General features: G+C 39.2%; 1 protein-coding gene across 1 annotated transcript in view; it reads left to right on the forward strand.

The window, feature by feature from the left end:
• Window positions 1-17,697, forward strand: part of CNTNAP5 (contactin associated protein family member 5) — an 862,652-nt gene that overhangs the window by 721,488 nt on the left and 123,467 nt on the right. Inside the window, exons 15-17 of the mRNA XM_082397815.1 lie at window positions 1,055-1,182; window positions 1,359-1,529; window positions 9,977-10,195. Coding sequence (XP_082253941.1) covers window positions 1,055-1,182; window positions 1,359-1,529; window positions 9,977-10,195 — 518 coding nt within the window. The remainder of the gene's footprint in view (window positions 1-1,054; window positions 1,183-1,358; window positions 1,530-9,976; window positions 10,196-17,697) is intronic.

Below are 17,697 nucleotides of genomic sequence, written 5' to 3' on the forward strand. Positions count from 1 at the left end.
TGGCATACTTGTTAAATTTAGGGTTGAGATAGACACCAAGTGACCAGACCCCTGCCCTTTCTGCCCTGTGGCCGTAGACAAGTTATCTCATATCTCTTAGCCTCAGTTTCCTCATTTGTCATGGAAATAATGGTACCCACCGCATAGGTGTGTTACTTTTCCCCTAGTATATTTCTGGCTCAAAATCACTGCATATTCATTCAATGCCAGTTTCTTACTTACATTTCCTTTTTACTCTCAGTAAAATGGTGTGTCCTTACCATGAATCCAAAAACACAACTCAAAAAAAAAGGGAGACGCAAGAGGGAGGAGATATGGTGATATATGTATATGTATAGTTGATTCACTTTGTTATAAAGCAGAAACTAACATACCATTGTAAAGCAATTATACTCCAATAAAGATGTTAAAAAAAAAGGGAAACTTGGATAGCTTAACCCCATTCATTTTTAACTTTCTTGTTGAAGGATGACTAGTCAGTTTCCTAGTTGCGTAATTAACAGAGACAAAGCCAGAGTCATTAACTACAAAGATCTCTAAAACATAGAAAAAAAAAAAAAAAGCAGCAAACCACCTAGAGTTAAAAGGTGATAAGAAACATCCTAAACTGATTAAAACCTGTTGGCAGGTGGCTGAAACAAGTCCTTGGAGTGATTTTAAGTGGCTTTGTGATGCTTATTTCAAGTTAGTTACTGAGATAGCCAATCTCTTCATGGAAAGAGAGGCAATGTTTCATGTTCCATCAGCACTGCATTGGGCAGGTGGGATGCTGTGAGCTATAAAAAGCAGCAGCAAGCTCTGTAAACTACCTGCTTTTCTGGAAAGACTTAAGGAAGATGTAAAATGCTCTTGTTTTTGGAAGCTGGCCATGGGTTTTGTAATTGGCATCCCAGACTTTCACGCATACCTATGAGATGAAAGGCCCTCTGTTATCCCCCTGCTGCCCCAACCCTGCAGCAACCAGCCAAATCACTTTTGAAAAGAGGAGGCTTGTTAAAGAATCCCTAGATTATCCACATTTTCTCCTCTCTTTTCTTAAATTTATGTTTTGCAGGACAAATGATACTGGCTTTCTTTCCTTCAAAGACCACTTGCCTGTCACTCAGATAGTTATCACTGATACCAACAGATCAAACTCAGAAGCTGCTTGGAGAATTGGTCCCTTGCGTTGCTATGGTGACCGTGAGTACTAAATTGAAAGAAGACTTCTCTCTGTCTTACATAAGCACAAGATGTTTTATTCCCTTATCCTTTTTCCCTGCAGTGTCCCCCAGTCTTGAAAATTATCTACATGCCCAGTGCTTTCTTGTACCCCATTCAAAAACAATGAACCATACTCAGGATTTTTTCATTTGCAGGACACTTCTGGAATGCGGTATCATTTTATACAGAAGCCTCTTACCTCCACTTTCCTACTTTCCATGCGGAATTCAGTGCTGACATTTCCTTCTTTTTTAAAACCACGGCTTTATCTGGAGTTTTCCTAGAAAACCTTGGCATTAAAGACTTCATCCGACTTGAAATAAGCTGTAAGTGTTCTCATTTATGAATTTAGTATAACTGGTCAGCAGAAGTTTTAATCTTATCTTTGCCGCCAACAACTAGTGTATTATTTAGATTATCAAATTGATCTCCCTGGGCCTCTGTCAAATTAACAATGATAATTTCTAGTTCCTCCTTATGTTTTTTGTTTTATTATTACTTACCCGTATTTAAAGAGTCATTCTCTCTTCAAACTAGTGCATTCCCAAAATTCCCATAGATATTTATTTACAGTGTCTTTTATCTGATCCATGGGCATTTATTACCTATTCTTTTAAGCTTCCACACCACGGAACTTTTTCACTGCAATTTCTATGGAAAGCTGAAAACATTAGTATTCTGCATTCTATTTATACTTGAAGTCAAATTTTTGTTGTACTTTTTCTCTGCAAGTAATTTCTTGGCTTATTTCCCATCACCAGGAGTATGTGACTGACCAATAAGAATTTCCATTGTTTCTCTACCACTTCACCATGAACAGGGGTGTATCTAGTGAGTTTGGTGTCAGGACATGGATCATTTTTTAACATCCCATCTCCTATATACAAGTTATATTAAGAAATAATCATAAAGTTAAATGAAAAGTAATACAAATGCAGATGTGGAAGTGTTCTGTTAATGAACTTTTATATGTAATCATGCCAATAAAAATATTCCAGTACAAAAAAGAAACACAATACAATAAAGAATTTTAATCACATTCATTCATTTTTTATATAAAAGGGAAAAATACCTACATATTGGTCTGTTCAAGTAATAGTAGTAACATTAAAAGTTCTGTTCCTTAGACTTGACTTATGCAAATTTGTGAGTTCATCAGAATTGATTTTCTTTGCATGTTCATGTTCAAAAGAGAGTATATTCAGATTTGTCCGTTTATCTTCTCTCTTACTGATCAAAGGATACTTTTTATTAACTTTAAATTTAAAATGTTTTTCACATTAAGCAATAGATATAAACATTTTAGGAAAGATTTTAAACATAAGGCTAAATTTGATAGAGATTCATAAAAATCCCATTTTACAATAAATTCCAGAAATTGCTATAATCTCTATGTACTTTTTTCACGATCAATGTTAGCAACTTTCAAATAGCTCTGAAATAAAAAAAAAATCCACTAAAATATTTTTATTAGAAAATTCATCATGGGTTACTATTCTACTTGGTGAAACCTGACAGAGTTCCTAAGGTTTTGGAGTTGCTTAAGCTCTCTTTGGGTGCAATTTGTGTTCACAGCCCCTGTGGTACTATATATTCCTTGTTTCAACAGGAGATCTGAGTTAAACAATGATAGCACAGTAACTGTAAAAATGGGAAATCAGAAATTGAGTTCTTATTCTTAAAAACAAACACATATTTGAGTCTGCATGTTCAGGAGCCAATGGTACGTCAGGAGTTCTCTATATTAACTTCCCTCTTGAATATAATATGTGGTAGGTAATAAAATGTACTACTTGAAGCTTACACATTATTAAAAATTAATACTAACATCAACATTTGTTACAACTTAAACCTACAAAAGTTCCCCCCCCCCCCGGTGGAGGAATGTTTCACTGCTGACATTATTTAGAATTACTGGTGTGTGGCAATAATAAAAAACAGATCTACTTTTAGTTGCTTTTGCTAGTTTTCTGATTCTCTGCATTCAGTATACGCACTTCTTTCTTATACACAAGGTGGACTGCTCCCGCCATCTTGCCCTTATTAAAGCCGTGACCATGAAGACTTACGCTTTTCATTAGGTGCCTCATTTACCTGGTTTTAAATGCATGTTTTCTATGGTTTGATTGTGGCAATTGACCATATTACAATAATAATGTGATAGCATGAAATACCCTTGAAAACCTAAGTAATAATGTCTTAGCAACAGCAACTTTGAAATTTGAGAGCTCCAGAAAAAGAGACAAAAGTGCTGGCTGGAGGAGATGGCTGAAGTGCATGTACAGATCTCCTGCAGAGCACAGAGCAGCTAAGTGTTTCTTCTGCAGCTACAGCACAATACAAGGAAAGGCATCTCTTTAACTGGTAGTTGTAATCTCCTTTTACTCCAATGATTTAGACTCTTAATGGCAGGAAGATCTTGTGGCTTTAGTGTGAAATAAGATCCCTCATAGCTACCTTGGCCAGGCTTTAAATATGTGGAGTTGGGTGCCAGCCATTTCATAATATGGATATAATAACCTCAATGTAAATTTAATAACAATCAGGCCCTAAGGCCTTGCGATTCATTAAAGCAGCAGCAAATGTCATGGCATATTATCACAAGGTAATGAGTGATGATTTAGTGTTAATTATATTTCAATGTCCAATTTGTTTGTACTTCCTCATACTATATTTTGTCCTTTGGGTTGCACAAAAATGTTTTCAGTGCAAGTGGTATTAAATCTGATAAAAATTTAAAATCCGTTGATGTCATTGTTCAATGCACACTTTTTCACCAGATCAGAGAATATGTATTTTTTGAAAGAGGAAGATTTTGTATAAACTTTTTTAAAGTACGAGGCCTCAAAATTTTCAAAATATTTTGTTTTATTATTATTATTATTTAAAAGGAAAAACAAACAAATGGGGCTTATCTTTCATTTCTTACTAACAGCTGCACTCAACCTATGTCTTTTACACAGATGGGATTTTCACCCTAAAGTGTTCATAGTAAGATTCCTCTACAGATCAGCTTCTTAGAAAGAAAATGGCCTTCACATAAATGTAGTAGATTTCTCAAGTAGATCTCTTCCTCATCCCCAAGGACTATTCCTCTGTAACTATCCGAACAGAAATTTTCAAAATTGATGTATCCGAATTGTTGGACAGGGAACAAGAAGTTTACATAAAATTTTCAGTTTATTTCTTTCTGGGTCACTTCCAACTAAGACATTTGAATTTTGTAGCTTTAAGATTAGTCCATAGTCTATGAAAGACAAGATGTTTCATTATGTCCTCAAGTGTTAATGGATTTGTTTCAAATGAGACTGAGAAAAAAATAGCTTTTTTGACAGTTAGCTCACAATGGCTGTGCAGGTTGAAACAGATATTTTGGAGTGGATGGGGGATCAGAAGGAAATGGCTGTTGAGATCAGTATGGCATAGCGGAAAGAGACTACTGGTCAGAACCCAATGTGGATTCTAATTTCTGTTTCTCTAACTCTAATTGTGAGCAAGTTCCTCATCCCTTCAGTGCTTGTTTATGAAAATGGAATTGTTGATGCCCATATGTCAATCAGATGCATTTGGCTGCAATTAAAAGAAAATTCAATCTTAACCGGTAGACACAAGGATGGGAATTTATTGGTACCAGGACACGTGACCAAGTCCAGAATTGGTGGGGCACTTTATTTCTGGTTGGATTCAGGAGTTTAACAAATGTTAGTGGTGGTCTAATTTATTTCTCTCCCTGCTCTGACTTCTGAATCTCTACTTCTGTCAAGGCTATCTTTCCCTCAAGAAGGAGCCACATTTCAGCTGATAGGAAGGCACTTCTTTGCCAGCTGTCCACACCATGCTCCTGATATGCGACTCCTCTGACTACCTAGGAACAAATGCCTCTAGACAGGGAAGTAAAGATTTCAGACTGGTTTTGCCGGAGCCCAGCCTTACCCCTTGGGTGGTAGGGGCAGCTAGCTGACCTTAAAGCCTGTAGGGGAAAAAAAAAGTCATTTTCACTCCTAAAAGTCTGAGTTCTTGGCTGAGAACCATGTGATAAAAGACAGAATAACAAGAGGAAAAACAAACAGAAGTTTGTTAACATGTATACCTCATGTAGGGATGGGAAATACCCAGAGGAAATGAGTGACTCAACGACGTGGCTTAGAACTCCAGTTCATATGACATCTTAAAAAGAGAACAATACATTTTTGGAGAAATAATAGGATAAAGGAAAGCATTTTTAGGCTTCGAAAGTAGAGATAAAGGCTAGTTAGTCAAGTTTGTTATGTAGATTCTTCTGGTGGCATCTCGAGGCTGATAGGGGCTAACGTTGTCTCCAGGTGATTAATGTTTGTCCTCTTGGTAGAGAGGGGAGAGGGGATGGAGGAACAACTAAATCTCTATCTCTATCTCTATCTCTATGTCTATATCTATATCCTCATCTATATCTATATATCTAGAAATTTGAGTTCTGACTTTCCGATGTATCATATCAATAATATTACCAACTGTGATGGTAACTTGAAGATACAATCCTCAGATCCTCAAGAATAGGAAAGATTAATTCTAATAATAATTACATTTATACTGAATGGTTGAGTACTCTACTTAGACATAGTACTGAATGTTTTATATTCATTATTTAATTTTGTTTTCAAATAATCTCATCTATAATCATCAAGATATTGCATTATGATTTTCATGTTCAACTCACAGTCCAATATGCAGATGAGGAAGGTGAGCCTTGAGAGGGTAAATAACACACCCAGCATCACCCAGTAAGATTCAGAATCCAGGATTCAGTTCTGTGTTCATTCGAACAGCTCCCTACTCCGCTTTGCAAAACTGTCTCAAGAGCCAAGAATGTTAGAAGGTGAGAAAATAGCATGATATTACTCCATGTTTTGAGGCATAGGACATTCAGCAGGTCTTTACAGCTTAATGCAAAACTGCGTGTGCTTTTTTTCTGGAATAGGAGCCACAGTTGTCATCAGCTCCTCCAAGAGTCCATGTCTCCAAAAATGTTTAACAATATTTCATTTACTTCTCATTCTACAGATGAATACATGGGAGGTCAGAGAGGTTAGGAGACTACATTAAGGCCTTGCATCTTCTTCTTTATTCCATTATGGTGCCTGAGACATCTCACATGCCTGACCTGTGTAGGGCTGAGAACACGGAGATGGTGTCACAGTTTGAGGAAGGAAGAGCATTGTACAGGAGCCTTAGAAGGCGTCTTCTCATCTTCTAGGAGCACTTGGTGTACAATCTCTCGTGCTTGTGGCAGGCTCCTCCACTTGACATGCCCCTTCTTGGTCAATCTGCTCAAAAGCACACCATGGGCTCATTTTGTTTCATTCATCTCTGCTTAGCACAGGCCCTGGCTGGGTAAAAACCCACTGAAAGGCTCCAGTGACTCCTTCGCTTTGTCTTGAACCATAGGGTGTAAATGTTAAGGGAGGATATTTGTCAGAGAGTTGGGGGAAGAAGAGGGTAAATTCATGATAGAGGTAATGCTGCCACTGGGCCTCCAGCTTTCCCATTTAGAACCACTGAGCTATGCCCATGCCCCCAGCAAATGAGATCTAGTTGACGTTGGCCTCGGGTGTCCTGTCCACCAAGTCACTAGGCAGTGTTGGAGGTATCACCATGTACTTACATTTATTTTCATTCAGTTTTTTCCAGGCACCCGTATTATATATCTAGCTTTAACTGCCCGGTAGGGACTGCATCGGTTTTGGGGATCGTGGTTTTCTCATAGGACAAGTGGGTTAAAAAGTGAGCTCCAGAGACACATCACCTGGATTTAAATCCTGACTCTGCCCCCTCTCGGTTGGAGCAGCTTCTCAGCTATCTGTGGGTCAGTTCCCTCCTCTGTAAAATATTACCTTTCTCATAGGATTGTAGGGAGTTGATTCATGAAAAATGCTTAGCAGAGTGCCTGGGTCATGGTAAGCGCTCAATAAATGTTAGCTATTATTATTGCATTTCACTGATTCTCCCCTAGTTCTAGGAGGAGTGAGTCGAACATAGTAGGTCTTTAATAGTGACTTGAATAAAGTTAAATAATAATAATTTTAGAAGGTTTTTAAGGAACCTAACACCTTGGTATAAAACTAAAAAAAAAAAAAAATTAAAGAAAATTTAAAAATTGCATTTAGTATGTGCCGGGTAACATTTTAATGAATGAAATTTTAGTTTGATGGGAGCTTCCTGTATACAAGGCCCAATCCTAGGTTCTGGGTGTCCAATGAATGAAGTGTTCATCTGCAGGTTGCAGACTAGCTGGGGAGACAGACCATAAACAGATCATTATACAACAGAGGGATAAATGTTGGGGCAGAGATAAGTGCAGACCAGAAACTAACAAGGAGGTAGTGGTGACGGGGGGTGGCAGGCCATCACAGCAGTGGAGCAAGCCTTCCTTCCAGAGAGTCGTGCTGTCTGCGTGGAACTGGATATCCGCAAGACCAGCTTTGCAGGAAGGCTTTTAGCAAAATCTTTAGCATTCCTCCCCTTCAACCTCAAGAGTCTTTACCTATGTTTTTAGAGAGAAATACATTTATGCTCAATATCTCAGTAATTGTTTATTTGGTCTCAAGATAAGCAGGGCTGCAAGGTAGCATTGGTGGCCTGATAAGAAACAGGCAACGGCTCAAAGGGCCAACTTCACTCTTATTTAATCTTGTAATTGTTGAATCTGATTTGCTCCCTTCAATTCTGTTTCCGTTAATGTGTGGGTTTATGAGCCAAAGACAACTGACCTGGGTTGGTGAACCATGCCACAGTGATGATAATAATAACAATAGCTATCATTGTTGAGTACATCCTACACGCCAGGCACAGTTCTAAGAACTTTGTCAGGGTGAATTTATAAACAACTTGACAATTAGGTATTGTTTTTATTCCCATTTTACAAAGGAGAAAAGTAAGAGGTGACAAGCTCGAAAACTTACCTCAGGTCTTGGGGGTGCCAGAGCCCATGTCTCAAATCCCATTTGTAAAGCTTCTATCTTATTGCCTCTCTTTGCGGTCAGGGCTCACATTCACCAGGAAGCAAAACAATTCAAACTCTCTGCTACTTGAAATTCTGCATACTGGGGGCTTCTTATACCAAGGCTGGCTTTCTGTTAGGGTTTAAAGGCTGAGGAAGGAGTGGTCCAGGGTGATGACTGACCTTTGGTATTGCTGAATATTCAGATCTGTTAGTTGATGACCTTGTCAAAGAAATACACATGTCCTATCTCGGGTGTAAAGGAGGGGGGCCAACACAAGGTGCTGATAAGGAGGGGAAGGTCTGGAATATGAAGGCTCCTGTTCCTGAGAGGGGACTGTCTTCCCCTCAACTTCAATTTATAATTTACCTCTCCACATCCTTCAGATTTAGAATTCTTACATAATAAAAGAAAATACAAGAAGATATACTAAAATAGAGAAAAAAGATGGAGATTATACTTTTGGAGTCAGATTCTACTTACTATCAAGGCAACTTCAAGCAAATTATTTCCATTTCTCTGAACTTTCATTTTCTCACCCATAAAATGGGCATAGAAATGAGACCTTTCTCATAGAGTTGCTTTGAGGATTGAAATGAGAGAATCTATGGGCAGTGCTTAGTACAGTGCTCCTCAGAGTGCGTGGTACTACTGTGCTGCTGCTACTTCTCTCTCTCTCTGTTAATGGTGATAACACCACTGTCACCATCCCCATCATCACCATGACCACCACCATCACCACTATCACCACCATCACCATCGCCACCATCCTCACTACTACCATCACCACATCACCTTCACCACCATCATCATGACCACCACCATCACCATCACCACCATCACCATCACCTCCATTACCATCACCATCACCATCACCTCCATCACCATCACCATCACCACCATCACCATCACCATCACCTCCATCACCATCACCATCACCATCACTATCATCATCCCTATCACCACCACCGTCATCATCACCACCACAACTATCACCATCATGGCCACCACTGTTATCTTCCTGTCATCATCATCATCAACATCATCATCATCACAGGTAGCATTACCCCTGACTGGCTCTTTCCTGTCTTGTACGATAAACAGATTGCTATAGAAAGGCAGAAACGGTCATGGAAGGAGCCCCGCGTGGGGAGTTGGGGGGATAGGGTTGTGTTTGTTCCCAGACACTGCCACTTGCAGTGATGCAGACAAGGCACTTAAAATTTCTGAGCCTCCTTTTAAAAAAAAGTCATAGGAATAGCATGAATTCTTGTATCATATGTATTGATGAAATAATCCATTATAGAATAATAATATATATAATACACATAATAATATGTTATATATATATGAAATACATTATTATAATATGCATAATGAATAATACCAAGCACTGGACTTCCCAGGGTGTGGTCTTCTCCTTGCAGGAGTGTAGCTGCTTAGCTAACCAAGTGTCTATAGCTGTCCATGAGGACACAGTTGAAGTCAGAACAGATCCAGAAAACCCAGAACCCTGGAGCAGATGCATTTTGTCAGATCAGCATCAGTGACACTGGTCCCTATCCTGTTTCTTGAATTCTCACAATGAGAACCAACTGGGACAAAAAAAGAGCTTAAGATTTAGTAGTTGGTAGTTATTACCATTAATGGTAATTTTAATACTGCAGGGATTTCATCTGAAGGCCTCTCTACCTAGCTATTGATGTACGATCATTTTTATCATTCGTTCAGGGTATGCTTGTGTCCTAAATGCACTGACAACTCCATCTCTCTACCTCTTTCCTTTTTGGTTTCAGCTCCTTCTGAGGTCACGTTTGCCATTGATGTTGGGAATGGCCCCATAGAGCTCATAGTCCGGTCCTCTTCTCCTCTGAATGACAACCAATGGCATTATGTCTGGGCCGAGAGGAACCTCAAGGAGACCTCACTCCAGGTGGACAACCTCCCAAGGATGACCAGGGAGACCTCAGAGGAGGGCCATTTCCGGTTACAGCTCAACAGCCAGCTGTTTGTAGGTAGGGGACATCTTAAGGTGCCCTGTGTGCTAAAAACCCTACAAGACCACTGTGGAACCAGGTCCAAGGAAAATTACTATTTTATTTTAGACCTGGGAAATGATTAAAATATTTCATAAGGCATTTATAATTATAAACGTAATTTCACAGATTCTTCCTTACTAGATTCAGTAGCTATAACAATGGAAGATTATGTCATCGCTTAGCAAAGTTTGAGTGGGTCTCAAACTCTCTTTGTATCTTTTCTCCTTGTTCATAGTATATCTTCAGATGTCCAGGAACCTCTATTACCTTTCATCCCTATAATCAAAACCTACTCTTAGAAAAAGGATGTATCAGCTATTTAAACCTTATTAGAAGTTGACTGTAAGTCAGTAGGCTACCATTCACCCTTTCTAGTGATACCTGACTTCTGATAATTATTGATAACCATGTAATGAAATATGTTACAGAATCTCCAAGGGATTTGGGGCATCAGTAATATGGTGGGGGAGGGAGCTATTGGTTTTTAAACTAGGAGCTTCTTTGATACTCCCTGAAATCACGTCACTTAGGCGGCTGCCTGATAACTTGCACAGAAAAGCAGCCTTGGTCCCTAAGCAGACGTCTCTCCACTGGTCATTTCCACCATGAGACTCAGAATCAACCTTTAGATAAGTTGTTCCTCTGAACTGGCTACCACTGCTGGCAATAGGGCCTGGGAAGGCTCAAACATCATTCACTGAATCATTCATTCATTCCATAAGCAGTCAGTGAGCACCTAAAACAAATCAGGCACCTTGTCAGATGGTGGGAGTTGAAAGATTACTTGTGCAATGAAACTTCTTTTCAAAGAGCTCACTCTGTGTGTGTGTGTGTGTGTGTGTGTGTGTGTGTGTGCTGTGTGAGAGAGACAAAGAGGCAGAAAGAGAGAGGGAGAGAGAATTTAGCCATATTAGTCCAGGTAGGAAGGGTCCGCCTTATAGCTACAGTTTAGAAAGGATTTTTTGAAAGCAGGTTGAGCAGGGCTTATAAAGCTTTAAAGACAAAATAGAGCTGTAAATGTAAGGGATATTGTATTATTATCAAAACCAAGACACTGCTCTTACATAAAACTTGAAGTTCAGATGCTTAGAAGAGTAGCATAAATTAGTTCCAAAATTTGCCAGTATACCCAGATTTAATTTTCTTTCCTTATGTATTTATTTTACCAACTCTCACACTACCATAGCTTTACTGCTAGTAATGAAATGCCATCAGCAATCAATGGGTGTTTCTTACTTGCTTCCTTTAAGTTTGGGTTTGTGCAACTTTTAACTCTGAGGAAAGCTGTCACTAAGAACACACCAGCCAAAAGAAAAGAAGTAACAGAATATGTAATCTCTCTTTCCAACAGGAATCATATTTCTTTCTTCATCTATCATGTTTTACCTGTCCATCAGAAGCTAAGATATAAGTGATTAAAAATGTTTTTATGGTGAAAAAGTATTCACTTAATTAACCTACATCAGTGATATGATTTAGTATTAAAATATATTTTTTAAATTTATATTGATGTTTTCATTCTATTTAAACATCACATTTCATTGCTCTGAGTAAGTTTGCTAGTCATCAATGTTTAATGTCTTTTTTGGTATAATCAATTCAAGTAGTTTGCAATTATCATAAATTATATTCCATGCCAAGGTTTAATTTATCTTCAGGCAGTACTGATGAATCTTTCTGGCTGAAAGGTGTATATAAAGATGGAATTCTTTTAATCCCTTCATGCAAATTTCATGTAGTTATGAAATTATCATATGGCCTGAATATGTGACAAACTTTGTGCAAGTCGAAAGGGAAAAGAGGCAGCTGTGTTTCCTTGCGGGTTTTTATCTCTAGATGTTTCTATTAATTGATCACAAATGCAATGAGTAAGAGCATGTCTATGGGTCTGGAGAGATTCCTTGCTCTAGCTGGAGCCAAGGTCAGCTGCAGCAAGAGCACCTGCTTCTGGTATGTTTCTTTCCAATAGGCTCCATCTCAGATGGTACTCTGCTTTATTGAACTTGTCTTAATGTACTTGAAGAAGAAAAACGTGCTGTTGGAGGCCATTTTAGTCTGTTGGTTTGAATTTTGTTTTTTAGTGTTCAACCTGTTTAGAGGTGTCAGGTGACCAAAAAAATTGAAGTCCCAATATTTCCAGTTTGTATGATTCAATGGTTTAAAAAAAAAGGCCTCTACTTAGCTAGGGCAGCCAAAATGACGAATTGCATTCTCTATCATTCAGAAAATTTGAGTCACTGGATTTTGATATTTGCTAGGCAGAAAAAGATATGATTGCATTGTGCTTTTTAAAAATTTTTTAAAATTGAAGTATATTTGATTTACAATGTGTTAATTTAAAGTGTACAACAAAGGGATTCCGTATACATATATACATTCTTTCTCAGATTCTTTTCCCACATAGGTTATCGAGTATAGTTCCCTGTGCTATACAGTAGGTCCTTGTTCATTATCTATTTTTACCGGGATAGATTGATTGTGACAGTACTTAAATATTAATTTGGATATGTCTATCTAGATACCTTTAACCTCTGAAGGATCTTTCAATCAAAACAGAGCATCGTTCAAGCATGGTAATCACTGGCATTGCTGCTCTGCTTGTGAGTGCTTCCCGAGTACCAGAAACAGGTTGAATTTTATAGAATGGATATATCTTCTCAGCACTGCCCCTGTCATTGGAATGTGACAAGTTGAAGTGCTTATACCTGAGTCAATGCATGCTGGATTCCCAGAATCAATATTTTAACTTCAAGCTTTTATTTCCCTGATAGTTAGGGACAATTGCAACCATGCCATTTCACTGGGCACATTTCTTGAATAGAGTAGGAGAAACTTCATAACACAGAGCATCTGAAATGCGCACTGCAAGCTTGGGGTAGTTTCAGCTTTAAAACTCTTGGCAGTATCATCCCACTGCTTTGCTCTTCCCTACTGGCTTTTCAAGTCAATACGAGGAAGAGGCAAGAGAAATCCAAGAACTAGCACGTATGGCTGAAAATGAAATGAAGAGATCTGGGTAAGAACTCCAGGTCAACTGCCAACAGGCCATGGGACCCTGGTAGAAAAACAACTAGCCTAAGTGGATTCATTGTCTTTATTATTTGCAGAATGAAATTGATGAGTCTGGTAACTGATCCCTTACAACTTGAGGATGTCCCATCTCCATCTGTATATTATGCATGACAATCATCCTTACCCTCATGCCCATGTGGATGTAACAGCAAGGAAAATATCTCTTTGTCCCCAAATCTGACACCCCATCTTTCCAAATATGTTGCAATTATAGAATGGACATTTTGTAAAGCTGTGAGCCTGTGAGCCTCGTTTTTGTGTTGCTTTACTTTCTTCTTATCTTTTTGGCCCTTTATGGACCTTATTTCTTTTTCTTTATTTTTTCTTTTTTTTTGGCTCAGCTGCTTTATTTGTGTCAAAATAAACTGAAGTAACTCCCACTTAGAACTCTTTGGGGACAGTATTTCACTGACTTGGTAAATCATAAAGTTGAAGCCATTTCCCCCCTACCCACAGTGCTTCTCCTGCTTCCACACTGGTTGGGAATTATTATTACTATTTTCAGGTGAAGCATGTCCAAGGCGAGGTCAGCAGTGAAATCAGGAAAGGTGGCTCTCATTTGCTCTCTGCCCTGACACTTCAGAAACTGCTAGAGTCTCTCTGTGGAATAGTCACTTATATTTACACTTGCGAATGCCCCACAAGGATGGCTTTCCTGACACAGGCCAGCAGAGTTTTCTGTCTGGAAGACGTACTGTGTCTCAAAGCACAGGAGGAGATACACATCCTTTTCATGTTAAGGAAGAACTGGAAAATCACCTTTTAGCATATTTGTTACATAAAACCATTGTGCACGGAGGATGTCAATGGTGAAACAAAAGGTAAAGACATTGTCTTTTCAGCATCCTATACATTTCTGATGATAAGGTCTGATTTACCAACAAGTTTATTTTTTCAGAGTTAACTAATATGTCAAGTATACTTTAATCGTCTTAGTAAAAAAAAATAATACATTATTTCTGATATTCCCCATAGTAGTTATATAAAAGAAAGTGTCCTGATTCGTTTAAGAAGTTTTAGGAAACATCAGAACACTAGCGGCCAAGTCCCGTGAATGCTTTGCTTCCTTGTTACCTACCAAGTGGCAGTCACTCAATGCTTCTACAATGAGAAAAAAAAAAAAAAAATGAGGAAGAGCCACCTGCTTCCTCAGGCATTTTTTTCCCACAACACCACTTCTGCTCCACAAAATCATGTTCTTAGAGCTTGAAAGTGCTTTGAAAGAACACTGGTTCTTTTTATTTTCAGAGAAGTGAATGATTAAATGACCCCTTCCACAAAATTTTGTCTCATCTTGAAAATGTTGAGAGTTGAGTACAATGAACCCATCCCCATAGCCCATGTTAGTATTTTCTGCCCCCTAATATTCCAAAACCCTTTTGGCAATGTTTATCTACAATCTCTTATGCTTTAATTGAAGCTCATGTCATCCTATACTGGCCACATTAGATTGGTAATGGGCCATTGAAGGAGAATGTACAATTTTCTTGTACAGTTTCACTTTTTTAAGTTTTCATTCTGCCTTTGACAAAACATATCTCAAAGCATACTATCTATTTCTGAAGATGGGTACAACATGGCCTCATGTTCTCATGCAGCCCAGGGAAAAGAGCCCTGAGATTTGGACCACACAAAAACTCAACGGTAGAAGCAGTCATTCGAGTTACTCTGGCACTGCCAGTCATCAAAATCTGTAACTCAGTAAAGAAAGAAAACATTAGGACAGCACCATTCATGTGGAGCTCGGGTGATAATTATAAGACGAAATTCAAGCCAGATATTTCTGGAAAATAAAACAGTACACTCTGGATGTTCAAGGACCCAAGCTGAGGGAGGTGAGAAGTTGTTGTGTCTTTTCCAAAGCCAAGGCGCCATTGAGCTGATGTAACCAGGACAACCAGGGAAGCTCCAGTTTAGAAAAGAGTTGGCCCAGCCTGGCATATTGATGCTGCAACGCTGCCTATAACCTGTTTCCATTTCTCCAAGGCTCTGGCGACAAAGCGGATGACTCAGAGGAGGAGGTGAGAAAGCCTTGGAGCAGAACAATGGTGGGAAAGGAGATGTAGTCAGAACTCTCTGAACATGTTATTGGCAGATTTACACTCTGTTCTCATTGTGTTACCAAGTTTCTTCTGATTCAGAGAGAAAAGGATTTGGCTTCAGAGCCACTTGAGTTGGGGAAGGCAATTTTGTAGAAGAGGAGAGAGGTGCCATGTTTTAATTCAGCTTCCTGCTTCACCATCCATGTCTCAGGCTGAAGGGGGAGGGTCGTCTCAGGCCCCCCCTGTGTAGAGAGGCTTAGGAACCTGCGTAGACTCTAGGATGTGCTGCCCAGGACCCCATTCAAGAAGGCCCTGCTGCTGGGATTGCTCTTGGAAGACAGTCTCCCTCCTTCTGCCCCTTCAGCTACTGCATCTCTTCAGGACAAGGTCCCATCCTTCCAGGGAGGTCCACAGACAATAATCACTTGAGTCCAGGGTACAAAGGCACAACCATTTTGGCCCAAGGAAGCACATCTCTGATGGACTTTTCTAGCTCCAACACTCTCTGTGGGGCTGTTCTAGACTGTCAGGCCTGCGCCAGAGCTCACCCCTTTGCCCACTTCTGCTTCCTGCCTCTCTGGCTCAAAAGTGTGGTTCCCAATGGTTCCCCCTGAAAAACATCCTGCCCCTTTAACTTCATCTCACAGCCTGTTTTCTGGAGAACCCTACCTGAGGCACAATCACATGAATGCATTGTGCAATACACACACACACACACACACACACACACACACGTTTTTTAATCAAAGTAATTTTTTAAGAGAAATTTATTTTTCATTCCTCCCAAGAATTAACCATAAAAGAATGCCTCCTTTTCTCCCACTTTCTTCTCCAAACAAACACCCTTTAAATTCAATTGCTTCCTTAGAGTGGAGTTTGCATTTTCTGATTCACACTCTCTTGATGGTCCTGACTCTCAAACTAGGATGGGCAACCCCACCCTTGATCTACCTGGCCGACTCCTCTTCAATCATCATGTTTACAAAAGACTAAAAGTTCTGTAGATATCTTAGTATTTTATTGTTATGTTATTATTATTATTAGCCCCAGTTATTGTGTACTGTGCGATTAAGACCTTTCCATAAGTTTCGTATTTTCTAATGATAAGTAACACCATTTTAACTGATCCTGGTAGCGTGTGTTAAAATCTAATCTTCCAAAAGCTAAAATGAGTTTCAGGTGAATAGAAAATAAACATGAGTCAAAGATTTTATTTCACTCTAATTAATGAGGAAGCCATTAAGATGTCATGATCATTTCAGAGAGCATCTAAAAAGCTGGCATATGTACGGAGAATTTAACAACAAAAAAGTTAGGATAAAGTTGTAGATTTAAATATGAAACCGTTGCTCACCAGGCCATCTTCGGAGTTATCTGTTACGCTGGAAAGAAATTATCTGCATCTACACTGGACAAATGTCATCCATGATTTTTTGCTTTATTTCCAAGTTTCAGCTAATTTTTCTGATAACAGAGAGTTGCTTCCCACATTGGATGACGTTATCCCTAGTCATGTGGCAGCCATCACTTCCACAAAAGAAGCTGGAATGAGAAAGAACCCCAAAGTGATCACTGCACACATGCCTCAGAAAGTCAGGACAATGTTAGTAGACTGGATTGTGAGAAGTGTTAACCATGAATTGCCACTGTTACCATCCCGTTAGTGAATTGTAGGCTCCTTCTGTATTTCCGGGTCTCCTGAGCTCAACCATAAAATCACTCTAGGGCAGGTGGGACTATTAGGGAAAATTCTTATAGCTTATAGACTTTTACTTTATTGACGTATTTCCTTGAATGGGTCTGTGGTTCAGCTTCTGAGGGAGTCTCTGTTCTCAGCAGGGCCTCCCTGGAGAAAACTAATTAGAGTGATTTCCAGGGGCCCCAACTTCCAGGAAATCCTGAAGCTGCTGTCATCTGGGCAATGACTTGGCCTGGCAGCCAGCCTGGAAGAAGCAAGTTGCTTCTCCGCTGACTCTAGAGGAGACCTGGAGCTCCTATGATATTTCTTATCCAGTTGCTCTTGCAATGAGGGTGATTTAAGGCTGTTTTTGATAGTGATTTTCTCAGTGATTTTTCATCTTCAAAAATGGTGGCGGAAGGAAGCAAAGTGAGGGATTACTGTGCTCTCATCTTTGCGAGACGGGAGATGGGACTCATCTGGTCAAACTGGCTCCTGTCACTATTCCAGACTCTGTGATGAGGATTATGGCAGACTTTCCTACCTCATCATCTTTTTTTTTTAAATCATTTGACAGAACGTTTTTTTGTTTTTTGTTTTTTTTTTAATTTTTATTTTATGATAGAGTGTAGTTGGTTTACAATGTTGTGTTAATTTCAGGTGTATTGGCAAAGTGATTCAGCTAT

The sequence above is a fragment of the Balaenoptera borealis genome (assembly GCF_965194805.1).
Source record: "Balaenoptera borealis genome assembly, chromosome: 6".
Classification (NCBI taxonomy): domain Eukaryota; kingdom Metazoa; phylum Chordata; class Mammalia; order Artiodactyla; family Balaenopteridae; genus Balaenoptera; species Balaenoptera borealis.